The 24,448-nt window shown below is 43.2% G+C and overlaps 1 protein-coding gene across 3 annotated transcripts in view; it reads left to right on the top strand.

Annotated features, from left to right (window-relative positions):
- Positions 1-24,448, top strand: part of LOC116862489 (tubulin-specific chaperone E) — a 72,120-nt gene that overhangs the window by 40,575 nt on the left and 7,097 nt on the right. For all 3 annotated transcript variants that reach the window (XM_032849792.1, XM_032849793.1, XM_032849794.1), the window contains exons 4-10: positions 11,709-11,894; positions 16,053-16,141; positions 19,039-19,138; positions 21,207-21,309; positions 22,481-22,557; positions 23,670-23,765; positions 24,302-24,366. In XM_032849792.1, coding sequence (XP_032705683.1) covers positions 11,709-11,894; positions 16,053-16,141; positions 19,039-19,138; positions 21,207-21,309; positions 22,481-22,557; positions 23,670-23,765; positions 24,302-24,366 — 716 coding nt within the window. The remainder of the gene's footprint in view (positions 1-11,708; positions 11,895-16,052; positions 16,142-19,038; positions 19,139-21,206; positions 21,310-22,480; positions 22,558-23,669; positions 23,766-24,301; positions 24,367-24,448) is intronic.

Below are 24,448 nucleotides of genomic sequence, written 5' to 3'. Positions count from 1 at the left end.
TGGTAATGGGATAAGTGGCAAAATCATATCACCAAAGGGCACATGGGCTGGGAGTCATCTGTGAATGTAACCCACACAGTTCACCAGCTGTCAGTTGCTCACATCTCTTCCCCATGCAAAGTTCGCTCCTCTCACCTCCAAGAGTCCTAGCCCCTTTGGGCACTGGCTCGAAATCCAGGGTGTTGCCATCGAAATTAGTTCCAGGTACTAATGAGGCTCCTTGGATGCATTTTCTGGTGCAGGTGCTCAGGAGGGGCTCCTTGATCCGGATCCGAGAGGTAAAAAGTTCTTGGCCCTCCTCATACCCAGTGCACGGTGATGAGAGGGAAGGAGTAATTGCAGTTACCGGTTCCAGGAGAAGCACACAGCAGCCACTGATCTGTATGGTTCTGGTCTGGCCTGGTGCTCCTCACCAGTTCCTCTTCCTCTGACGCATGGAGTGTTCCTTTTTTTTTTTTTTTTTTAAGATTTTATTTATTTATTTGTCAGAAATCACAAGTAGGCAGAGAGAGGGAGAAGCAGGCTCCCTGCTGAGCAGAGAGCCCAATGTGGGACTCGATCCCAGGACCCTGAGATCATGACCTGAGCTAAAGGCAGAGGCTTTAACCCACTGAGCCACCCAGGTGCCCCCATGGAGTGTTTCTTGTTGAGGGCCCATCTCTCTTCCTCGGAAGCATGGTTTGCCAGTAAATGCAACGGATCCTGTTCAAACCAAGTTACCTGTAACATGAAAGCACCTGGAGTCATTCTTGACACCTGCTTGGCTCTCAGAAATGTTGAGTTGTGTAATAGTACCTTCTCAATAGTGAACGCTGCTCTTGTGGAACATTCAAAGCATGGTGTTTCATGCACAAGTAAAATATATCAAAGATGGAAAATTCACAAATTAATGATACCATATTTCCTGAAGTTTTTGCTTAGTCTTTAAAAATAATAACCTTTAATTTCTTCTATAATAACCTTTTGTTTTGCCCCTCCTGGTTTCTTAATTTGTGCTTTGAAGCAGTTAAGATTTGATTCAGTTAAGATAAGATTCTCTACTATGTAGATTTGATCTATGTGAATCCAGATGGCAAATACCATGCTGGGGAGCTAAAATACTGCCTTTTTTTTTTTTAACTGAATATGTATCTCATATGTGTATATATATATATATATATATATATATATATACACACACACGTATATATGTGTATCTGCAACTATATATATAGTTAAATATATAAATACGTATATAAATATATATATATGTATAAACTTTTTAATTTAAATTCAATTAACATATAATATATTATTGGTTTCAGAGGTACAGGCCTGTGACTCATCAGTCTTCTATAATATCCAGTGCTCATTACATCACATGCCCCCTTAATGTCCATCGCCCCATTATCCCAACCTCCCACCTGTCCCCCTCCAGCAGTCCTCAGTTTGTTTCCTAAGATTAAAAGTCTCTTATGGTTTGTCTCCCTCTCTGGTTTTGTCTTGTTTCATTTTTTCCCTCTCTACCCCTATGATCCTCTGCTTTGTTTCTTAAATTCCATGTATCAGTGAGATCATATAATTGTCTTTCTCTGATTGACTTATTTTGCTTAGCATAATACCTCTAGTTCCATCCACATCATTGCAAATGGCAAGATATCTTTTTTTGATGTCTGCATAGTAATCCATTATGTGTGTGTGTTTCTATATATACCACATCTTCTTTATCCTTTCATATATTGATGAATATCTGGGGTCTTTCCATAGTTTGGCTATTGTGGACATTGCTGTTATAAACATTGGGGTGCAGCTGTCCCTTCAGATCACTACATCTGTATCTTACGTAGTAGGGCATTTGCCCTACTACATAGTAAATACATAGTAATGCAATTGCTGGGTCATAGGGTAGCTCTATTTTCAACTTTTTGGGAACCTCCACACTGTTTTCTATAGTGGCGGCACCAGCTTGCATTCTCACCAACACTGTAAGAGGGTTCCCCTTTCTCTGCATTCTTGCCAACACCTGCCATTTCCTCACTTAATTTTAGCCATTCTGGCTGGTTTGAGGTGGTATCTCATTGTGGTTTTGATTTCTATTTCCCTGGTGATGAGTGATGTTGAGCACTTTTTCATGTGTCTGTTGGCCATTTGGATGTCTTTTTTGGAAAAATGTCTGTTCTTCTGCCTATTTCTTGATTGGATTATATGGTCTTTGGGTGTTGAATTTGATAAGTTCTTTATAGATTTTTGGATACCAGCCCTTTATCTAATATGTCATTTGCAGATATCTTCTCTATTCTCTCAGTTGTCTTTGGTTTTGTTGACTCTTTCCTTTGCCGTGCAGAAGCTTTTTATCTTGATGAAGTCCCAATAGTTCACTTTTGCTTTTGTTTCCATTGCTTTTGGTGAAAGGTCTTCCAAGAAGTTGCTGCAGCCATGGTCAGAGAGATTGCTGCCTGTGTTCTTCTCTAGGATTTTGATGGATTCCTATCTCACATTTAGGTCTTTCATCCATTTTGAGTCTGTTTTGTGCATGGTGTAAGAATATGGTCCAGTTTCATTCTTCTGCATGTGGTTGTCCAGTTTTCCCAACACCATTTGTTGAAGAGACTGTCTTTTTCCCTGTTGGTTATTCTTTCCTGCTTCATCAAAGTTTAGTTGATCATAGATTTGAGGGTCCACATCTGGGTTTTTATTCTGTTCCATCATTCTATGTGTCTCTTTTTGTGCCGGTACCATACTGTCTTGATGATTACAGCTTTGTAAGAGAGCTTGAAGTCTGGAGTTGTGATGCCACCATTGGTTTTCTTTTTCAACATTCCATTGGCTATTCGGTGTCTTTTCTGATTCCATACAAATTTTAGGGTTATTTGTTTCATTTCTTTGAAAAATGTTGTGGTGTTTTGATAGGGATTGCATTGCATATGTAGATTGCTCTAAGTGGCATAGGCATTTTAACAATATTTGTTCTTCCAGTCCATGAGCATGGAATGTTTTTCCATTTCTTTGTGTCTTTCTCAGTTTCTCTCATGAGTGTTCTATAGTTTTCTGAGTACAGATCCTTTGCCTCTTTGGTTAGATTTATTCCTAGGTATCTTATGGTTTTGGGTGCAATTATAAATGGGACTGACTCCTTAATTTTTCTTCTGTCTCATTGTTGGCCTATAGGAATTCAACTGATTTCAGTGCATTGATTTTTATATCCTGCCACTTCACTGAATTCCTATATGAGTTCTGACAATTTTGGGGTAGAGTCTTTTGGGTTTTCCACATAAAGTATCATGTCATCTACAGAGAGTGAGAGTTTGACTACTTCTTTGCCAGTTGGGATGTCTTTTATTTCTTTTTATTGTCTGATTGCTGAGGCTAGGCCTTCTAGTACTATGTGAATAGCAGTGGTGATAGTGGACATCCCTGCCATGTTCCTGACCCTAGGGGAAGAGTTCTCAGTTATTCCCCCATTGAGAATGATATTTGCTGTGGGTTTTTCATAGATCGCTTTTATGTATTGGGGTATGTATCCTCTGTCCCTACACTGTGAAGAGTTTTCATCAAGAAAGGATGCTGCACTTTTTCAAATACTTTTTCTGCATCTGTTGAGAGGATCATTTGGTTCTTGTCCTTTCTTTTATTAGGGTAGTGTATCACATTGATTGATTTGCAGATGTTAAATCAACCTTGCAGCCCAGGAATAAATCCCACTTGGTCATAGTGAATAATACTTTTAATGTACTGTTGGATCCTGTTGGCTAGTATTTTGGGGAGAATTTTTGCATCCATGTTCATCAGGGATATTGGTCTGTAATTGTCCTTTTTGGTGGGGTCTTTGTCTGGTTTTGGGATCAAGGTAATGCTAGCCTCATAGAGTTTGGAATTTTTCCTTCCATTTGTGTTTTTTGAAACAGCTTAAGATGAATTAGGTATTCATTCTTCTTTAAATGTTTGCTAGAACTGGGGCGCCTGGGTGGCTCAGTGGGTTAAAGCCTCTGCCTTCGGCTCAGGTCATGATCCCAGAGTCCTGGGATCGAGCCCCGCATCGGGCTCTCTGCTCCGTGGAGAGCCTGCTTCCTCCTCTCTCTCTGCCTGCCTGTCTGCCTATTTGTGATCTCTCTCTGTCAAATAAATGAATAAAATGTTTAAAAAAAAAAAAGTGTTTGCTAGAACTTCCCTGGGAAGCCATTGCTTGTTGGGAAATTTTTGCTTTAATTTCCTTGTTGGCCGTGGGTTTGTTCAGGTTTTCTTTTTCTTCCTGGTTCAGTTTTAGTACTTTATACATCTCTAGGAATGCATACATTTCTTGCAGATTGTCTAATTTGTTGGCATATAATTGCTCATAATATGTTCTTATAATTATGTTTGTTTGGTGTTGACTGTGATCTCTCCTCTTTCATTCATAATTTTATTTATTTGGGTCCTGTCTCTTTTCTTTTTGGCAAGTCTGGCCAGGGGTTTATCAATCTTATTCTTTCAAAGAACCAGCTCCTAGTTTCATTGATCTGTTCTACTGTTCTTTTGGTTCCTATCTCATTGACTTCTGCTCTAATCTTTATTATTTCTCTTCTCCTGCTGGGTTTAGACTTTATTTACTGCTCTTTCTCCAGCTTCTTTAGGTGTAAGGTTAGGTTGTGTATTTGAGACCTTTTTTGTTTCTGGAGAAAGGCTAATATTGCTATATATTTCCCTCTTAGGACCACCTTTGTGGCATCCCAAAAATTTTGAACAGCTGTGTTTTCATTTTTATTTGTTCCCATGAATTTTTAAAATTCTTCAATTTCATGGTTAACCCATTCATTCTTTAGTAGAATGCTCTTTAGCCTCCATGTATTTGAGTTCTTTCCAAATTTCCTCTTGTGATTGAGTTCCAGTTTAAAAGCATTGTGGTCTGAAAATATGCAGAGAATGATCCCAATCTTTTGGTATTGGTTGAGATCTGATTTGTGACCCAGGATGTGATCTGTTCTGGAGAATGTTCTGTGTGCACTCAAGAAGATGTGTCTTCTGTTGCTTTGGGATGGAATGTTCTGAATATATCTGTGATGTCCATCTGGTCCAGTGTGTCATTCAAGGCCCTTATTTCTTTGCTGATTTTCTGCTTAGATGATCTGTTCATTTCAGTGCGGGGTGGGGGTTTAAAGTCCTCTGACATTATTGTATTATTGTCAATGTGTTTCTTTGCTTTGTTTTTAATTGGCTTATATTTTTTGCTGCTCCCATGTTAGGGGCATAAATATTTGTAATTGTTAGATCTTCTTGTTGGATAGACCCTTTAGTTATGATACAGTGTCCTTTCTTAACTCTCTTTTTTTTTTAAAGGTTTTATTTATTTATTTGACAGAGATCACAAGTAGGCAGAGAGGCAGGCAGAGAGAGAGGGAGAGGGAAGCAGACTCCCTGCTGAGCTGAGAGCCCAATGTGGGACTCGATCCCAGGACCCTGAGATCATGACCTGAGCCGAAGGCAGCGGCTTAACCCACTGAGCCACCCAGGCGCCCCTTAACTCTTATTATAGTCTTTGGTTTAAAATCTAATTCATCTGATGTAAGGATTGCCACCTCAGCTTTCTTTTGATGTCCATAAGCATGATAAATAGTTTTCCACCCCCTCCAACCTGGGGGTGTCTTTGGGTCTAAAATGAGTCTCTTCCAGACAGCATATTGATGTATCTTGCTTTTTTATCCATTCTGATACCCTGTGTCTTTTGGGGGCATTTAGACCATTTACATTCAGAGTAACTACTGAGAGATAATGAATTTAGTGTCATTTGTATTGCCTGTAAGGGACTGTTGCTGTATATTGTTTCTGTTCCTTTGTGGTCTGTGTTACTTTTGGGCTCCCTCTTTGCTTAGAGGATCCCTTTTAATATTTCTTGTAGGGCTGGTTTGGTGATCACAAATTCTTTTAGTTTCTGTTTGTCCTGGAAGCTTTTTATCACTCCTTCCATTTTGAATGCTGTATTTCTCAGATATAGTGAATATAATTATATTCAATGCATCAGATGTTTTATTTTGAGTAGATGCTTATTTACAAAGTTGACTTTTAAAGTTTTTATTTCAATACCAGTTAACATACAGTATAACATTAGTTTCTGGTGTACAATAAAGTGATTCACACTTCCGTACAAAACATGGTGCTCATCACAAGTACCATTCTTAATCCCCGTCACCTACTTAACCCATTCCCCCATGGCAATCAGACAACAAAAAGAACTAAAAGACATCCAAGTTATCAAGGAAGAAGTAAAACTTCCTCTATTTGCAGGTGACATGATATTCTAAATAGAAAACCTGAAAGACTCCATTAAAAAATTGGTAGAAAGGATACATGAATTCAGTGAAGCAGCAGGATACAAAAGCAATGTGCAGAAAACTTGCAATTCTATTACTAGCAATGAAGTAGCAGGAAGATAAATTAATTACAATTAATAATTGTAAATCCTATTTACAATTGTTTCCAAAACCATAAGGTATCTAGGAATAAAACTAGCCAAAGAGGTGAACAACCTGTATTCTGAAAACAATAAAACACTGATGGGGAAAAAAAAAAATTGAAGATAACCTAAAAAAATGTGAAGACATTCCATGTTCATGGATTGGAAGAACAAACATAGTAAAATGTCTATACTACCCAAAGCAGTCTACACATAATTTAATGCAATCCCTATCAAAACACCAACCACATTTTTTACAGAGCTAGAATAAACAGTCCTAAAATTTGTATGGAACCACAAAAGACCCTGAATATCCGAAGCAACCTTGAGAAAGAAAAGCAAGGGCGCCTGGGTGGCTTACTTGGTTAAGTGGCTGCCTTCAGCTCGGGTCATGGTTCCGGGGTCCTGGGATTGATATCCGAGTCAGGCTCCCTGCTCAGTGGAGAGTCTGCTTCTCTCTCTCCTTCTGCCTGCCTCTCTGCTTACTTGTGCTCTCTCTCTCTCTATCAATTAAATAAATAAAATCTTTTTGAAAAAATGAAAATAAAAAGAAAAAAAAGAAAATAGCAAAGCTGGAGGCATCACAATTCTAGATTTCAAGTTATATTACAAAGGTGTAGTGATCCAAACAGTATGATATTGGCACAAAAATAGACACGTAGATCAAAAGAGCAGAAAAGGGAACCTAGAAATGAACCCACAAGTATATGGTCAATTAATATTCAACAAAGCAGGAAAGAATATCCAATGGAAAAAAGACAGTCTCTTGTTAAATGGTGATGGGAGATTTGGACAGCCATATATAGAAGACAGGCCCAGCCAGCCATTCCAAGATTGGAAGCCACCTTAGCCCAGGTGTTGGTCATCTGACTGGAGCCATCTTGGATCATGAAAGCCTCCACTGACTCCCCGCTGAGTGCAGTCACCTGGATCATGTCATCTGACATGAGAAACAAGGACAGCTCAGCAGAGCCAAGCCTGCCCCAGTGAATTACAAGAAATAGCAGACCACTGTTTTAAACCATTATGCTTTGGGGCAGTTTTTTTTTTTTTAAGATTTTATTTATTTATCTGATAGAGATCACAAGTAGGCAGAGGCAGGCGGGGTGGGTGGGGTGGGAAGCAGGCTCTCCACTGAGCAGAGAGCCCGATGCGGGGCTCGATCCCAGGACCCTGAGATCATGACCTGAGCCGAAGGCAGAGGCTTAACCCACTGAGCCACCCAGGTGCCCCGCTTTGGGGTGGTTTTTATGTGGCAGTAGAGAACAGCTTTGCCTGAGGTTGCATGTGAACTTTATCTTGCGTATGTTAATAACTGTAGTTTTTCTTAGCAAAACCGTACATCATTCATAGGGTGAAATTGTTATGTCATGACGTCACTGATGTTAGACGCCATAGGAGCCCAGCTGGACATGCTTGGCAGCCAGTGCTTGAGTGTAGAAAGTGTGGCTTCTGGGATATCCCAGTATTTTGGGAGATGTCAGCATATGTTGACCAGTGTATTAGATACAATACTGTATTGAAAAGACTGCTGCACTGATCTGTGTGTCTGTGTAGAAAGGCTTGTGCCAGGCAGTATAGTGATGGCTTACATACTGTGGCTTATTTAGTCCTTATAAATAACCTCATTTGACAGGGCTTTATAGATGAGGAGACTCAGGCTGAGAATATATAATCACCTCCCTGAGGTCATAGAGCCAGTAGGCAATGGAGCCCAGAAGGATCCCAGGTTGTCCTGACTCCAGAGCAGCAGTGTCTCCATCCTGCTCCTGCCTCCCATCTTAGGAACATAGCTGTTGGGATGCCTGGCCTACTCAGTTGGAAGAGCGTGTGACTCTTGATCTTGGGGTCATAAGTTTGAGACCCACATTGGTTGTAGAGATTACTTTAATAAAAATAAAACTTAATAAAAAGGGATGCTATATATATGTTCATTAGGAATTTAACTTAGGGAATGTGTTTAATTTGCCAAAATAAAGCATTGATTTCTATCTATAAGCCCAGATAGAGATGTGGGAAAGGACAATGCACCAGTAGTCAGAAATCCAAGGTTTTTGGTCGTGGCTATGATACCTCTAATGGGGACCCCAGTTTCCCCAGCTGAAACGGGGCTGGATTAGATGAGAGTTTCTTAAGGTGGGACAGGAGGCCCACCGACGTCAGAATGTCCTGGAGCATTGTTCTAAACAAGCAGATTCCTAGGATCCAGTAAGATTTTCAGATGACTTTCTGCTTTTTAGGTTTGTTTAAGGAATCCTATGTTTAAGAAGTCCTACCTAGCCTAGGGGATCTCTCAAGTCCATCACTTTGAACTCTTAAAAAAATCATGCTAGCTGTATTTGATCTCTTTAGCTGAGTAGCATAGCTGTGCTTCTTAAAACAGCACCTTTTTTTTTTTTTTTTCTTTTTTAAAGATTTTATTTAGGGGCGCCTGGATGGCTCAGTCGGTTAAGCGTCCACCTTAAGCTCAGGTCATGATCTCAGGGTCCTGGGATCGAGTCCTGCATCAGGCTCCCTGTTCAAGGAGGAGTCTGCTTCTTCTTGTCCTTCTGCCCCTCTCCCTGCCTGTGCTCTCTCTCTCTTTCTCAGATAAATAAATAAAATCTTTAAAGAATATTTTATCTGAGAGAGAGGAAGCGTGCCCAAGCCGGGGAGGAGAGGCAGAAGGGGAGGGGTCCAGGGAGAGGACAGAGGGAGAGGGAGAAGCAGGCTCCCCGCTGAGCAGGGACCCCCCCCCCCCCGATATGGGTCTCCATCCCGGGACCCTGAGATCATGACCCGAGCCCAAGGCAGACGCTTAATCAACTGAGCCACCCAGGTGCCCCCAGAACTGTGTCTTTTGTGACATGAACCTCTCCTAGGGTTAAAATGTAATATTTTCTAGGAAGCTTCTGGTAGTCTGTGATCCTGTGATATCACAACGTACTGTACAGACTCAGAATTTGATTTTACTGCAACAGAGAATTTAATTTCCTGCATCATCAGTTCTCCCCTCACCACTGGATTATTTTCAGCAGCGTACAGATCTGCTGCGCCCACCCATCTTAAGATGCCGTTGCCCTGTGCTCTTCTCCCCTTTGCAGTGAAGCCCTCGTGGCGAGAGTAGGAAGGGCTCCCTGTTGTCTCAGCGTCTGGAACTCGCCCACCAGGCTGCTGCCCCGTGGCTCCTACCGGGGTTAACTTCCTGCATCCTTTCCTAGCACTGGACCTGGTTGTCCACTTCCATCACCGGCTTCAAGGACCCCACACTGTGGGGTTCCAGTGACTTCTGGGCTATTTTTTCTTACCCGTGACATCACTTCTGACTTTCGGGGATCACAACCCCCTTTCATCTCTGCAGACCCACTTTAAAAAAGTGTGTGTTTATATGGATGAAATTTATCAGTCTGAGTTTTTCATCCTTTTTAATCATGGTGACTTCTAGGAAGCTTTGATTTCTTTAAGTGTCAAAGGTTATGCTCTGGTATAGTGTTTGTAATTTCTGGCAATTTATGTATTTCATCATTTATTCTCCAAAGTGATCAAATGATAATAACATTTATAACTATTTTATAGTAGATACTTAAATCATCCTGAAAATAAGGTCTAATTGCCATGATGTAATGCTGAAGCCTGAAATTTAAGGGGTCCAGAGACCCACTTTGAATCTCTTGAAAAGCCTGACAAAGTGATCATTACATTCAGTGATATGATTAATTTTAATATTAAATCTACTAAAAATCGCTCTAAAATCTGAATAGAAATTGTGGCTAAATATCCTGTATTTCTGTAGAATTCTTCCCACATTCTCTCTTTTAGGCCCATATTTAACCTTTTATTTTTTATAAGATTTTATTTATTTATTTGACAAAGGTGTGGGGAGAGAGAGAGCACAAACAGGGGAGTGGCAGACAGAGGGAGAGGGAGAAGCAGACTTCTCACTGACCAGGGAGCCTGATGCAGGACTCGATCCTAGGAGCTTGGGATCATGACCTGAGCTGAAGGCAGATGTTTGACTGAATAGCCACCCAGGTGCCCCATATTTAACCTTTTAAAATATATTTAGTTGAAGGTTGTTACTTTTCAGCTTTTGTACCTAAGCCTGCTATCCACGAATGTTTTTTATCTCTTTGTGTCCTTATTAAATCTTTGTCTGTAGATGTGATTCCTCTATAGTTGTGTTATGTACAATTTGGTTCAGTTTTTAGGAATCTCAACATTATTCTGTGATTAATTTTATTAAGTGTTATAGCTAGAATTTTTAATGACTACATCTGTCTGGTTTATTTAATAGTTCCTATCCAGCTGGGCTTTTTTATGGTTTCCAGAGTTCCTTAGTTACAAATAAATGCTATTATACAGAATCTTTATAAATGCAATTTTGTTTTTATTTTTAAATTATTGCCTGCTGACAAGTTCCCAGGAATATGATTATACACTCAAAACCAAACCCAGCCTTGCAGTCTTTGAGGTGTTGGGATTGTTCTTTATTTTTTGCCAGTTTTGTTGAAAATAGTTTCATTATTTGAATTTGCATTTCTTAATCTTGAGCAAGGTAAAACTTTCCCTTGTGGATTTAATACTTCTGTTTCCTGTTAGGTGAATTGTCTTTTTCATATTTCTTGTCTGTTTATCTGCTGGGACTTAAGCTTGCATAAGCTCACAGCCCTTTTTGATCAGTCATATCGATTACACATTTGTATAGTGCTTTCCCTTTTATGCTGATTTTGATTTTTCAGCATAGAGAAAATTTTGCCGTCCTTCAGAATATTGCTTTTATGGCCATTCTGGTGAATGATATTTTCTTTTTCTTTTTTAAAATTGTGTGATTACTGGGGTGCCTGGCTGGCTCAGTCAGTAGAACAACTCTTGAGCTCAGGGTTATAGGTTCAAGCCCCACATTGGGTTTAGAGATTACTTAAGAATAAAATCTTTAAAAAAATTGTATAATTGCTTTTGTTTGCTACTGTATTTATAAACAAATTTGTAAATGTAGACATTTCACATTTGTGGCAGACTGACAGTTCATAAAGGATTTTTGAATGTGTCATTAAAAATTTTTTTTTAAAGATTTATAGGAGAGAGTGTGTATGTGTGAGTGGCGGGGAGGGGGGTGGGCAGAGGAGGGACAAGAGAGAATCCTCAGGCAGACTCCCGACACAGGGCTTGATCATGGGGCCCCTGAAACCGTAACCTGAGCCGAAAACAAATCAGACGCTGAACTAACTGAACCACCCAGGTACCCCTTGAATATGTCCTCTTATTTAAATGTCCCCATTGATGATATTTTATCTGTTCCATTTCCCTTTTTTTTTTTTTCCAGACACCCAACAGGGGGATCCTTTATTCGTCCCAACAAAGTAAATTTTGGAGTGGGCTTTCTCACTGCAGTTAAGAATCGCTATGTGTTAGAAGATGGACCAGAGGAAGATGGAAAAGAGCAAATTGTTATAATTGGAAATAAACCCGTGGAAACTATTGGTTTTGACTCTGTTATAAAACAGCAAAGGTATGTAGGCTTGATAGCGGTAGAACTAATTGACGGTTTCATCACTGTTCAGGATTAAAGTTCAGCGGACTATATGTTGATACTCAAAACTTTGCCTCCAAACTGGTCTGTCCTTTCTGCACAAACAGCCAGTTGAAATCAGAGGAATCTGAGGACTGAGTCTTTGGGGAAATTAAAATTCTTAATTTAGCATAGGGTTGTTGGGCTTTTCTGGATTGGAATTAAAACATTACCCATCATTAATATTTATACCAGCCATCTTGTCTAATAAGTAAGATTGACATTTTGGTCCTTTTCTATTTCATGGTGCCATTTCTAGCTGGGTGGTAAGTCAGAAGTGGAAACAGAGGTCTAAGTTGCTACCTACCATGTGGCATGCTGGGCCCTCTAGAACCAAGTTAGTTTCCATCTCTGGATGCACACCCTTTCTTCCCTGGGGTGATTGTGAAGTTGCAGAATCTTGGGTCCCATCCTAGACCTGGATCAGAATACTATGGGCTCTTGCTTTTAAGAAGTACCCAAAGTATTATGAAACTCTCTGTACACTGTGGTTCTGTGAAGAGAGGCCTTCTTCCCACTCAGATGCATGGGCTGAATCACAGTGAGTAGAAGCTGATGTTCCACAGAAACACAACTGCGCGAGAACCTTCCAGGTGACGGTCAGTGCTGTGGTGTTTGACCCTGACCCCACAAGGTGGCCTAGTAGCGGCCCCTGGTGGCCACAGTGGAGAGTACATTTCTAGCCACTTGGCTTCTTTCATTTTTCTCTCTAAAAGTCTCTTAAATCAAACTGGGGTTTTGTTGGAAGTCCCTGTATTTGCTATCTTATTTTGCCATTATTGTGAATATCTTATTTTGCCATTATTGTGAAAATTTACACCAGATGTAAAATTTATATGGAGACCGTGTGGAAGGAGAAATTCGTTTCTGGGTGCCTCTGCTTTTTAGCATAGGTGACCAGCATTAGTAATAGCAACAAAATATTCAGGGAACCATCCAAATACCTAGAAACAGAGAATGGATAAATAAGTTATGCTGTATTCATTCCATGGCAGTGAACACGAGCAGCAGCTACCACTCGGTGCAACAGTACATGTGAAATCTCATTAGTACAGCGTCCAGCCAAAGTAGTCAGCCAGAAAGTGCACCTTGAATGATTTTGTCTCCATGAAGGTCAACACCAGGCGCAACTGATCGATAGTGTGAGAAGTCAGGGTAGACGGTTTTGAGTGAAGGAAGCACAAAGAGGACTTCCCGAGTTCCGGGGATGTGTTTCTTGATCCGGGTGGTGGTGACCTGTGCGTATTTATTTAAAATCACTGAGCTGTGTACCGATGTGTAGGTAGGCTAATCCATATACTTTTCCTATGTGGGATTTTTTTCAATAAAAAATATGTGAAGGAGGAAAACTCAAGGAAATAAAGATTTTTTTTTAAAAAAGCAACCACTGGCTGTGAATTACAAAGCAGCTTACACTCATTGTTGAGGATTTAGAAAATAGAAATTGAACAAAAGGAAGTCGTGACTCATGCTACCACCGAGAGGTAACTGTCATGGATATTTTTTGCTTTTTATCCTACTGGTTTACTTGGATTTAAAGAACTACGTGCTTTATAGGGTTGGAGTTCTTTCCTTCATCTTCCCATTTAAAATGCAACTATTGGAAAAAAAAAAGTGCAACTATTGAAATATCTTTTACCCCCATAAGAAGCACATTTTTTTCTTACTGGTTAATCTGAATACCCTGGCTTCTGTAAAAATTGCAAACCGATTTTCCTGCCCTAGCTTATGAACGACTGTGTAACTCATGTATTCTTTTGCTGCCTGACCCAGCTACTGGAGGCTCATGGTGTTCCATAATTAGCTAGCATCTCCCTTGGAACTGACTCCGTGTTGGAGTCGGGCTGGGTCAGACGTTAGCTAAGCCACCTTCTAACTCTGACACTTTGCAACTTCTAAGCCTGAGTCTCCTCATTTACGAAACAATAACTAAGCTGTTAGACCTGCTGTGGATAACACTGGAGAGTGGGTAAATAGTGGTCACCAGTGTTAAGGAGGGACAGAATCCTCCCCTTGAAGCCGTCATGTTATCTTCTTAATAATATCCAGCTGACCAGCTCTGAGTTTGTGCCCCTTAAGACTTACGGAAAAGGAATTTAAAAAAAACAATAAAAACCAGCATGTGTGACTTCTCTTGCAGATGGCTCTGGCTCCGGAGTGAGGTCTGTGCTGAGACCCGGGCTCCCACACTCTCTAGCGAGGTTTCCCTGGGCCCTGCAGCCAACTCCGCAGGCACAGTGAGATATTTTTAATTTTAGAGGGAAACAGTGGCCTCTGTTGCACACAGAACAAACTATTAGTTTGAGGTTGTTCAGTTCTGTGATAATCCTACAAGTCCTTTTATTGCTGTCCCATCCCCGCAAAGCTGGGGTTTTGGTGTTCCTGTGATAAAAAGCGAGTATCTCCTGAAAATCATCATGAAACAAGAAATGAACGTAGTGATGTCCAGTCTGATTCCAGGGTTTGGGAAGTTGTGCTGGGCACAACTGACACTTACTGACAGTAAGTTTGAAGGACACAAATAATGATTAAGTTGTTTGGCCCTAACTACTTACTAAATGCAAATTCGATGTGATTTGTTTTGTTCTGTATGACTTACGGGGACACTGAAAAAAATGCAACACCAAGGGCACTGTCAACTTGAGCCAGTTTGGGAGCCCCTAGACCTTTGTTGCTGCCTTTCTCCTGGTTTCTCATGACTGTAATAGCACATGCCTGGGGTTTCGATGGGAGAATTTCCCCCAAAGGCGGTCAGTTTTTCGTTTGTTTTTATAAATACTTACAAAATAACTTCTGTATGTCAGGCAGTGTTCTGAGATTTCACAAATACTAATACGGCATTTAAAAAATTATAAAGAGCACAACACAGAGTTTACCATCTTAACCATTTTTAAGTGTATAGTTTGGTAGCGCTAAGTACATTCACAGTGTTGTGCAGCTGTCCTCACTGTCTATCTCTAGAACCCTCCCAAAATGAGACTCTGTCCTGCTTAAACAGCAGCCCCCAGCCCGTGGCAGCCACCATGCTACTTTCCGCCTCTGTGAAGTTGACTCCTCTAGGGACCTCACAAGTGGAATCCCACAGTATTGTCTATTTATGATTGGCTTCTTTCCCTTGTCATAATGTCCTCAAGTTTACTCACTTTGTGTCATATGTCAGAATTTCCTTTCTTTTTAAGGCTGGGTAATATTCCATTGAATGGACGTACCACACTTGGTTCATCCATTCATCTATCGATGGACACCTGTAGCCCCTTTGGCTACGGTGGTAATGCTGCTGTGAATATGTGTGTGTAAACCACAACATTTTAAAGCTGTGGAATCTGAGGTACAGAGATTCTAACTCCCCTCAGGCCAAAGGAAGTGGTGCACTTGGAATTTGAACTCAAGCGATGGGGCTCTGGATTCCCTGTTCTAGATACCGTATGGGCTCTTTCAGTGATAGAAAATGCAGGTCCTCTGCACTTAGAATGTGGCTTCTGAGATTTATCTACTAAAGCTGAAGATACGCATGCTTTCCTCACCCTAGAGAGACTTTCCACGTATGAATGCGAGAAGCATACGACAGTGTTTACTTCAGCCCTGCTGGGAATAATATAACTGTCAGCAGAGGAGTAAACAGATTAATTGTAGTCTCCAAGATGTGGAAACAAATGCTCTGGAGCACATGGGTTGACGTAGCTAAATCTCACTGCTGAACAACATACTGTTGGGGGAAAGTAGCTTGGAGGAGGATACATACACTAGGATACCATTTATATCCCCTTTCATTATAGATGAAATGCTGTGATTGTTTAGGGACATGGAAACGTGCAGACTATTCCGTGCTTCCGTTTAAACAAACACCAAGTGTGGGGGAGCAGAGGAGGAAGGAACATGCTGGAATGGGACACGAAGGACTTCAGCTATATTTGTAGTGTCTGTAACACTTTCTTTTTCTTCTCTTTTTAGTAAAGCGTTATTTCTGAATCTGGCTGGTGGGTACTGGTATTGGTTATTTTTGGTAACTTCTTACAGGAAATGCTTTTTAATTTTTTAAAGGGCCAGTGGACGTGTCCGTGTTTATCCATACGTGTGAACTCTGTGTTTTTCATGCAGTCAGCTGAGCAAGTTGCAAGAAATTTCTCTGAGGAACTGTGCCGTGAATGGTGCTGGTGACAAAGGAGCAATTGCCAAAGCGTGTCCTAGTATCCTTTTCACTGAGAACCTGACTTTGGACTTGAAGCTCATGTGGGACACAGCCAGGAACCTTCCCGGTGTCTGTTCTGCCCAACTTTCTTCCTCAGGGCCTCTCTGGCTTCCCTGTGCCAGTCGCCTCGATAGGAGATTATTTATCTTCCCAGATCCCTCTGCCTTCAGGTGAGGCAGCGGGCCTCCCCCCAGCCAAGGAAATGTCTGGATAGGGCTCCTCACACAGGCCGGACGTGGCTGGCACCTGCCTTCCGCCCCAAGCCGTTAGCCTGCTCCTGAGTGCAGACAGAGCACCCAAGCACCCAGGCAGCCGTCTCGTGTGCAGACCATCCAGTGTGGACAGGGAGAGAAAGGGGGAGCCGGAGGCCTCGACCACACCCCGGGGCCCCCCACACCAGCCCACCTGGACCCCCTTCCTGTTTCACGCAGCTGTGTGTGATTTGTCACGATCCCTCAAAACAGGCCCTTCCAAAGTTTGTAATCCTTTTCTCTGCCTTCTCTTAGAAGAGTTTTTGGTTTGTGTTTACCCTACATTGCTTTCATGTCCACAACTAAGAATACAGGAGATGAGTTTAAATGAAAAATCCCCCTGGCAAATGAACGAGATTTTCTCGAACTTTCAAAGGTTTTCTCTCAATTCTTTAAGCCTGCCTCATCTCTGTGTAATAATTTATGCCCAAGATAGTTTATAATCCATGTTCTCTGGGGGAAGAGACGGCTCATGGGCAGTAGTCTCTAGCCAGCTATTCTGAGCTGTCCCTGTACTGCATGCTTTGTGACTCCCTCAGTCGGGACCCGGTCACCTTGCCTGTGAGCAGCCCCTCTGTGGGCCCCAGCAAGCTGAACCGGTGCTGTCCCTTTCCCCATGGACAGTGGAAGCATTGTGGATGGAGTAGTTGGGTAAGGAGCAGAATGCCACGGGCAGCGTCTGGAACATTCTGTGATCTGCCCGGCCAGCTACTAAGTGATTTTAGAAGATTGGGAATTGGGTGGTTCAAGACTTATTTTCAGCATATCGGAGATATGGCCAGTAGGTGGGTTTGGGAACGGCGACTATTTGCTCAGAGTTGTCAGCAGGGTCCTGGGGAGTCAGCATCTCGCTTGCTGATGCTGTTCTTTCCTGCGGAGAACATCCCGAGTCTTGAAGAAATGCGGTTTTGTGAGATGATCAAGGGAGGGCTGATACTTGCAGGTATAGAGATCGATGTCTTCCAGTTGCTGATTGAATTCTCGCCTGCAGTGAAAGTCTTGTCGGTGTCTAATCCAGTTGTCCCTTTGGAGTGGCCCCGTTTGAGGTCTCTCCCTCTGCTGGGACATCAGGCTGCAGGAACGCGGAGGCCCTGAGCTTGCCAGGCCTGGGAAGCTCCTCCGGAGAGGGGATGAGCTTCTTCCTGCTTTGCCAGCTGGCTCTGTGCCAGGGGAGTCTGGGCCTGCGAGCGGGAACCAAGTACCGCCGACAGATCCTTGGCCTGTGCGTGTGTGTGTGCGGGGCACTGCGCAACAACTGCCAGCTTGTTTAGAGCTGATTTCAGAGGGCGGGTCGTCTCTGTGCTCTGGATCACCAGAAGGTGTCTGTATAACCCTGCCCTACGGGATGGAGAGTATGAGCGAGTGAAGGATTACTGGACCCCTGCCCTTGCTGACCAGCCCCGTGGTCCAGAGCTAGCAAGCAACATCACGGAAATGAAAGGTGGCTGGAGCCTGACCGTGAGGCATGAAAGCACCCTGCCCAGAAGTTGCAGGCGGGTCCAGACCCGCCAGAAGCTCCCATTTCAGTCAGAGACTAGCCAAGATTTCCTGGCCTAGGTGTGGCCTGAGGTGTGGCCTAGCCCCTGCGGCCTTTGTGCCCTCGTTTCCAGAACCTCCCACTCCCTTTATCTAAACCTGTTCTAACTTCAGGGCCTCCGCTTGTCTCGTTCTCTCTGCCCAGATGCTCTTCTCCCTGATGGTATTCCTCTTTGCCTGTGGTCTCCGCTCAGATGGCACCTTCTCCGAGAAGATGGTCTTCCACGACCAGCGTATATAACGTAACCACACACCCCTCTCTTGTGTCTTTGGCTGCTACTGTGAGCCTGTCTGTAGGTGGCATACTGCAGAGGCACGTGCTTATCGCTGTCTCTCCGACTGTGACTGTTGAGTTCGCTGCTCTACTCTTGGCTCCCTCCCCACAGTCGTGGAACAGAAGAATGAATGGTTCCCAGCACAGCAGAGTTGTGCAAAAGACCCTCCTTCAGCAGGTCCAGTCCTGCCCCAAGCTTCTCTTCTGTCTCTCTGCCTGGGGGTTCAGAGCTGCGCCCCCTCTTGATGGCACCGTGCTCCCTTGAGATGTTCAGCTCGGGTGCCTTTTTCTGTCCTGCTTGTTTCTCCTTCTCTGAATTCCCAAATCATTCTCAGCACTTCAGAACCTTTGTCTGCACTAACCCCCATGGTCTGTTCTGGAGCTGTGGCTGGGGACTTGGGGGTTCTTGCGGGTTGGAGCAGAGTGAGGCCCCACAGGAGAATGACACGTGGCTATGAGGCAGCCGCTGGGGGGATTGCCTGGCACGAGACATAAAGCAAACTCACCACCATTGTTCTTTTTTTTTTTTTTTTCACTCTTTTTGTTGGATATTGCTAGAATGGTTTCACCTTGGTTAGGACCTTTGGTTCGTTCTTACTTGATTCTAGAGGTTTGTCTCAAATTTGCAGCATATGACAGTGAATGTTTTAGTTTCTCAACGAAGAGTGGGTGACTTACAAAGGTAAAAGTAGCATGTGCTCCTGAAAACATTTCAAGCAGCATGGAGGGTGTAAGGTGAGAAGGTAAAGATGCCTGCTCCGGAATTCAGAAGTGACGACTGTTCTGTTTTGTGTGACTCTTTCCATCTTACTCTTCCTTGATGGGTGCTTTGAGATATCAGAAAAGTAGATTTGTCAAGAAACCTGTTGTCCTCGTGGGATGAAGTCCTAGATATTGCTGATCAGCTGAAACATCTGGAAGTTCTTAATCTCAGGTATGAGCTCATGGGTGTCCATTTGTCACCTGTTATGAAAACCCCAACATGTCCTCATTCCCTCATGGCATCTCTGTGGGAGAGAGGGAAACACAGCTCAGTGAAATTTAAGCTTAATTATTTCTTCTTCTTCTTCTTCTTCTTCTCCTTCTCCTTCTCCTTCTCCTTCTTTTTTTTAAGCTAGACCTTTTTAATTTTGTTTTGTTTTGTTTTGAGTGCCCGTGAGTTGGGGGCAGGGGTAGAGGGAGGGATAGTCTTAAGCAGGCTCTATGCCCAGCGTGGAGTGCAACTCGGGACTTGATCCCATGACCCTGAGTTGATGATCCGAGCAGAAAATGAGTCAGACACTTCTTAAAAAATCAATTTATTTTTAAAATTTTAATTTTTAAATTGTTCCATTAGCCAACATATAGTACATCATCAGTTTTTTTTTTTTTTAAGATTTTATTTATTTATTTGACAGAGATCACAAGTAAGCAGAGAGGCAGGCAGAGAGAGAGAGGAGGAAGCAGGCTCCCTGCCGGGCAGAGAGCCTGATACGGGGCTTGATCCCAGGACTCTGGGATCATGACCCAAGCTGAAGGCAGAGGCTTTTAACCCACTGAGCCACCCAGGCGCCCCCATCATCAGTTTTTGATGTAGTGTGTGTGCAGCGTTTCATTAGTTGCATATAACACCCAATGTTCATCACAACACGTGACACTTAACTGGACCACCAGTTACTTATTACTTATTTATATTTAAGCTTTCCCCCCAACGAGGGACTCAGAGTCTCAACCTCAGGATAAGAAGAGTTTCATGCTCTATTGACTGAGCTAGCTAGGCGCCCCTTTTCTGGGGGATTGGAGGGGGGAGTCTTTTGGTTGACTGAGGGAGGGTTGGCCTGTCAAGCTGGGAGATCTTGGTGTCTCTTGTGAGGCTACCCATGAAGGATGGGCCTTCTGGGGGAGTCAGTATTTAACTGGGGAGTAGGGGAGGGGCTGTGAAGAGTGCTTATTTGTTCCGAAGCTTCTGGCACTTGATTGCTGTAGGAATGAGCAATTTCGTTGGAATGCTGTCTCCTTCTGTTCTGATAAGGATTGTCCACCAAGCTGCATGTTTCACTAATGGCCCCATCTTCCGGGCTTCTTCCACCGCTTGGTTAGTTTCAGTCTTAGAACCTGATTCCCCGAGGGCTCAGCCAGGTGGGAAATGTGAAAGTCCTCGAGCCAGCCTGGGGTGGACAGGTGGCTGGTACCTGGCTCAGGCGGTTCAGTGAGAGCGGAGAGTCAGGCCTGAATCAGCGGTGCTCCAGATAGGGCAGAAGGTGTCCTCTGACCCCCGGCATCTCCTCTTCTGGAAATAGGGGCTCATGTGTTTTCATGGAATCTTCTTTCAAAATGACTCCTTGTCATTGTCAGGATTGAGCACTATCTGAGATCAGGATCACAAGAGAGCACCAAGAAGGCAGTGACTGATTTTATCCATCCTGATAGCGAGAGAGTGGTTTCGAGACCCTGGAGGAGCGGGACTGTAGCCCCCGGGGCAGCCTATATCAGTAGGGCAGTTGAGAGGGCACTGGATTTTGTGGTGTCCAAACTCTGCCTTGCGAAGCTGGACACTGACCTTACGAATGCCTGAGGCTTAAGCTCCAGCCAGCTGCCCTGGCCCTCGGAGAACATCTGTGGATGTCAGCTACCAAAAAGTCGTGCATTGCAAATACTAAAAATGAGGTAGCCTGGACTCCCTTGGCTTTGAATTAATTTCGCTTTAAGGTCAAACCAAACCAAATGCCTGCTATTAAATCCCAAGTTGTTGGGCGCCTGGGTCGCTTGGTTGAGCGACTGCCTTCGGCTCAAGTCATGATTCTGGAGTCCCGGGATTGGGTCCCCCATCGGGCTCCCAGCTCCATGGGGAGTCTGCTTCTCCCTCTGACCTTCTCTCATCTCAAGCCCTCTCTCACTCCCTCTCTCTCAAATATATAAATAAAAATCTTTAAAAAAATCCCAACTTGTTGTTTTTAGGGACTTTCACTTGGGCCTCCTGGGGAGTGGGTGATCAACACGTTGTCACTTCTTTCCCTACACAGTGAGAATAAACTCAGCTTTCCCTCGGGTTCACCAGCTCGAACCGGAACATTTCCTGCACTGAAGGTTTTAGTCCTTAACCGAACAGGAATAACATGGGCGGAGGTAATCCTATTTCTCCAGTTTATCACCCAGAAATAAGAAATTTAAAATTCTTGGCTTAATAGGGAACGGAAGCACACCTGTGGCTTGGTTTTAATTATCCTGTTACCCAAATAATAGGATTCTTTAAACTGCCTCACTGAAAGGAGTTACAGAATCATTGCAGTGAAGTAAAATTTTGTATTTTGGAATTGGGATTTTCTCTCTCGGCTCCTTCTGGATTGTTCTGGTGTCTTTCTGGACTGTAGCACTCCATAGTGGGGTGGAGTTAACCTACGCCGAACTTGAAGAGCCCTCGACTTAGCTGTTGATGGAGCTTCTCCGCATGTGCTCCAAGGCAGAGCTGCCAGAAGATTCTCGCATCCTTTTCTCGTTTAAAGTTTAGCTCTGGAATCCACTGTTCATCGTGTACAGCTGGGTTCAAAGTGGACTCGTGGGTATTTTGCCTGGTAGCATTTGGAACTTCTATCTGGCACTGCTGTTTTCCATCAGAGGTGACCAGTATATGTGCCTAGTATATTCTGTTTTCACAGATACGTACCTTCCCCACAAAGTCCTTGTCTTTGAAATGCCACTGAGGTGCCTCCCGTAGAGACCAGTTGCCTTTACTGGTGCGCGTACGTCCTAGTGCTCCTTCCTCCAACATGGGATTAGAGTTAGCCTGAGAACAGGCAGGGCACATAGAAATTCAGGTGCTAGAGATGGTGGTGAAGTTCAAGTGCGAAAATGCAGAAATAGTTTGGAAAACGCCGTCTGATGAGTGTATTCTTTGCACACCCGGGTCGGCAGTGGGAACTGAGCAGCGGTGTTTAACATCAAGTTCCTTCCTTCGCTGGAGCAAACTACGTCACGTGCTAAGAGTGTGCGCAGTGCATGTCTGCACATCCACTTTGCAGTCCTCGTACAGTTCAAGACCTCCCTGGAGGATGCATTCACAGCTGCCAGAGCGCCGACTGATTATGCTCCCATGTCATCGAAACACTTTGTCGCCGGCCCACCAGTGCTCCCGGACCAAGTTAGAGTCCGTGATGGAGTGTCCATGATGGAGTGTCCATAGGACATTTTGTTTCTAAAACAGTAAGGGAGCTGAGTTAAATTAGAGATAATAGTAATTAACACACAGGAAGAAACGTGTAAGAGAGGCTGCTCCAGCCTGAACTCCGTTTCTCTCCAGGTGCTCCGGTGCGCCGCTGGGTGGCCGGTCCTTGAGGAGCTGTACCTCAAGTCTAACGATCTCCTCATTTCGGAAAGGTAACAAAGGCTTACTTCTGTCTGTGTTTCGCCGTGTAGTCTGAATAAATGAATAGTCTCGATGATGCCTCACACTGGTTTTTCTTTTTAAAGGATTTGCCAGTGAGAATTAGAAACCTGCTTATTCTTTACAAAGTAGGGCGCCTGTGATCATTGGTCCTGATTGAGGAAAAGCCCATCAGAGTGAGAGCCTTGAGTTAAATATATTTGAAGACAAGAATTTTATTAGTTTCACAGAAATATATTTAATTTCTGTTTCTAAATGGAGTTTCTGTAAGAAATGCTTTATAAGGGTCAAATAATGCATTTTAATCTTTTTTTCAAATAATGCGTTTTAAGTAACATTATCTGCAGAAGGTTGATGTACCAGAGTATATATAAAAGTTTGTTCTCCTTAAGTAAATTAAACATGTTGTCTTTCTCTTTTGTTGATTATCATTAAATTATTATTAAAACTAAACACGGGCAAATTTACAACAAATTCTCATTGAACAGATTCAAGTTAATGAGATTTTACTGTATGGAACTATTTTCTATACAGACAACTGCAGATGTTTTTATTTTTGTTTTAAAATATTTTATTTGTTTATTAGGGAGGGAGGGAGAGCAAGTGAGTGGGGGAGGAACAGAGGGAGAGGCACACACAGCCCCATTCGGGGCTCGATCTCATGACCCTGAGGTTATGACCTGAGCCAAAACCAAGAGTCGGACACTCAACCGACTGAGCCACCAGGTGACCTAGGTGTTTGAAGACACCTAGCCACCTAGGTGTTTTCAAATTACACTTTATATTTTGAGATAATTTGAGATTCCCATGCAGTTACCAGAAAGACTACCCAGAGATCCCCTGTACCCAGGAGCCAGATCCACGCCCTCGGTAACATCTTGCAGAGCTGCGGTTCCATATCACAGGCAGGGTCCTGACATCGGTCCAGTCCAGACAGAGAACGTTTCCATCACCATCAGGGCCCCGCGTTTCCCTGGTGTGGTGCTGTCCACCTGCCTCCCGCCCCTCCCTCTCCTTTACACTCAAGGCAGGTACTTTAAAGCTGTATCTTCAAAAACAATTAAGAGATGAAATTCACGTTGAAATGTTTTTAATTTCCATACAGGCCGGCTGATGTCCTGCAGACAGTCAAGTTATTAGACCTTTCCTCTAATCAATTAATTGATGAAAATCAGCTGTTTCTAATAGCCTATCTGCCCAGGTAATTTGCTGCTTCAGTGCTGCTTGCAGTAGTGCTTAGAAATGGTTAGTAAATGGATCACATCCTATCTTTGCTTTCTCGGTGGAAATGTGATGATGATGATGGTGGCAATCACAAACTGAGGAAGTCCCTTTGGGACATTTTTATTTGCATTTATGCGGACCATGTCCCTGCAAACCGCATACACTTGAGTCTACATCTGCACTAGGTGACTGAAGAATGAATAATTTGGCCCTCGTGCTGATGTCCAAAGTCTTCATTCATTGCCTTTTGGGAAGTTAGACCATGTCTCTTTCCTCTCTGAGACCCATGAGCACGTAGCACAGCCGCGGGCACCAGGAACCGGTAGGCGACTGTAGAACCCTCAGAGCACGTTCTAGAGTCCACTCTGTGTGCCCCATACTTCACTGTTTCTCAGCGTTTCATGTGGCATGAGAACCTAGGGTGTGGGGGAAATATTACAGACGCAGTCTGGTTGATAGACTGTAGCATTTTCTACTGTGCTTTATAATCAAATTTAACATTTTAAATTTCAGATTAGAACAACTCATCCTTTCTGACATTGGACTTTCTTCTATACGTTTTCCAGATGCTGGAACTGGTATATGAGATCATTAGCTCCCCTCCCCTGCCCAGTACCTCATACTTAAGCTCTTTCTTTCACTTCTCCTGTGTAACTTCGT

This window comes from Lontra canadensis, unplaced genomic scaffold, assembly GCF_010015895.1.
Source record: "Lontra canadensis isolate GAN:19392208 unplaced genomic scaffold, GSC_riverotter_1.0 scaffold248, whole genome shotgun sequence".
In the NCBI taxonomy this organism is placed as follows: domain Eukaryota; kingdom Metazoa; phylum Chordata; class Mammalia; order Carnivora; family Mustelidae; genus Lontra; species Lontra canadensis.
This window is presented reverse-complemented; position numbering and strand designations above follow the sequence as displayed.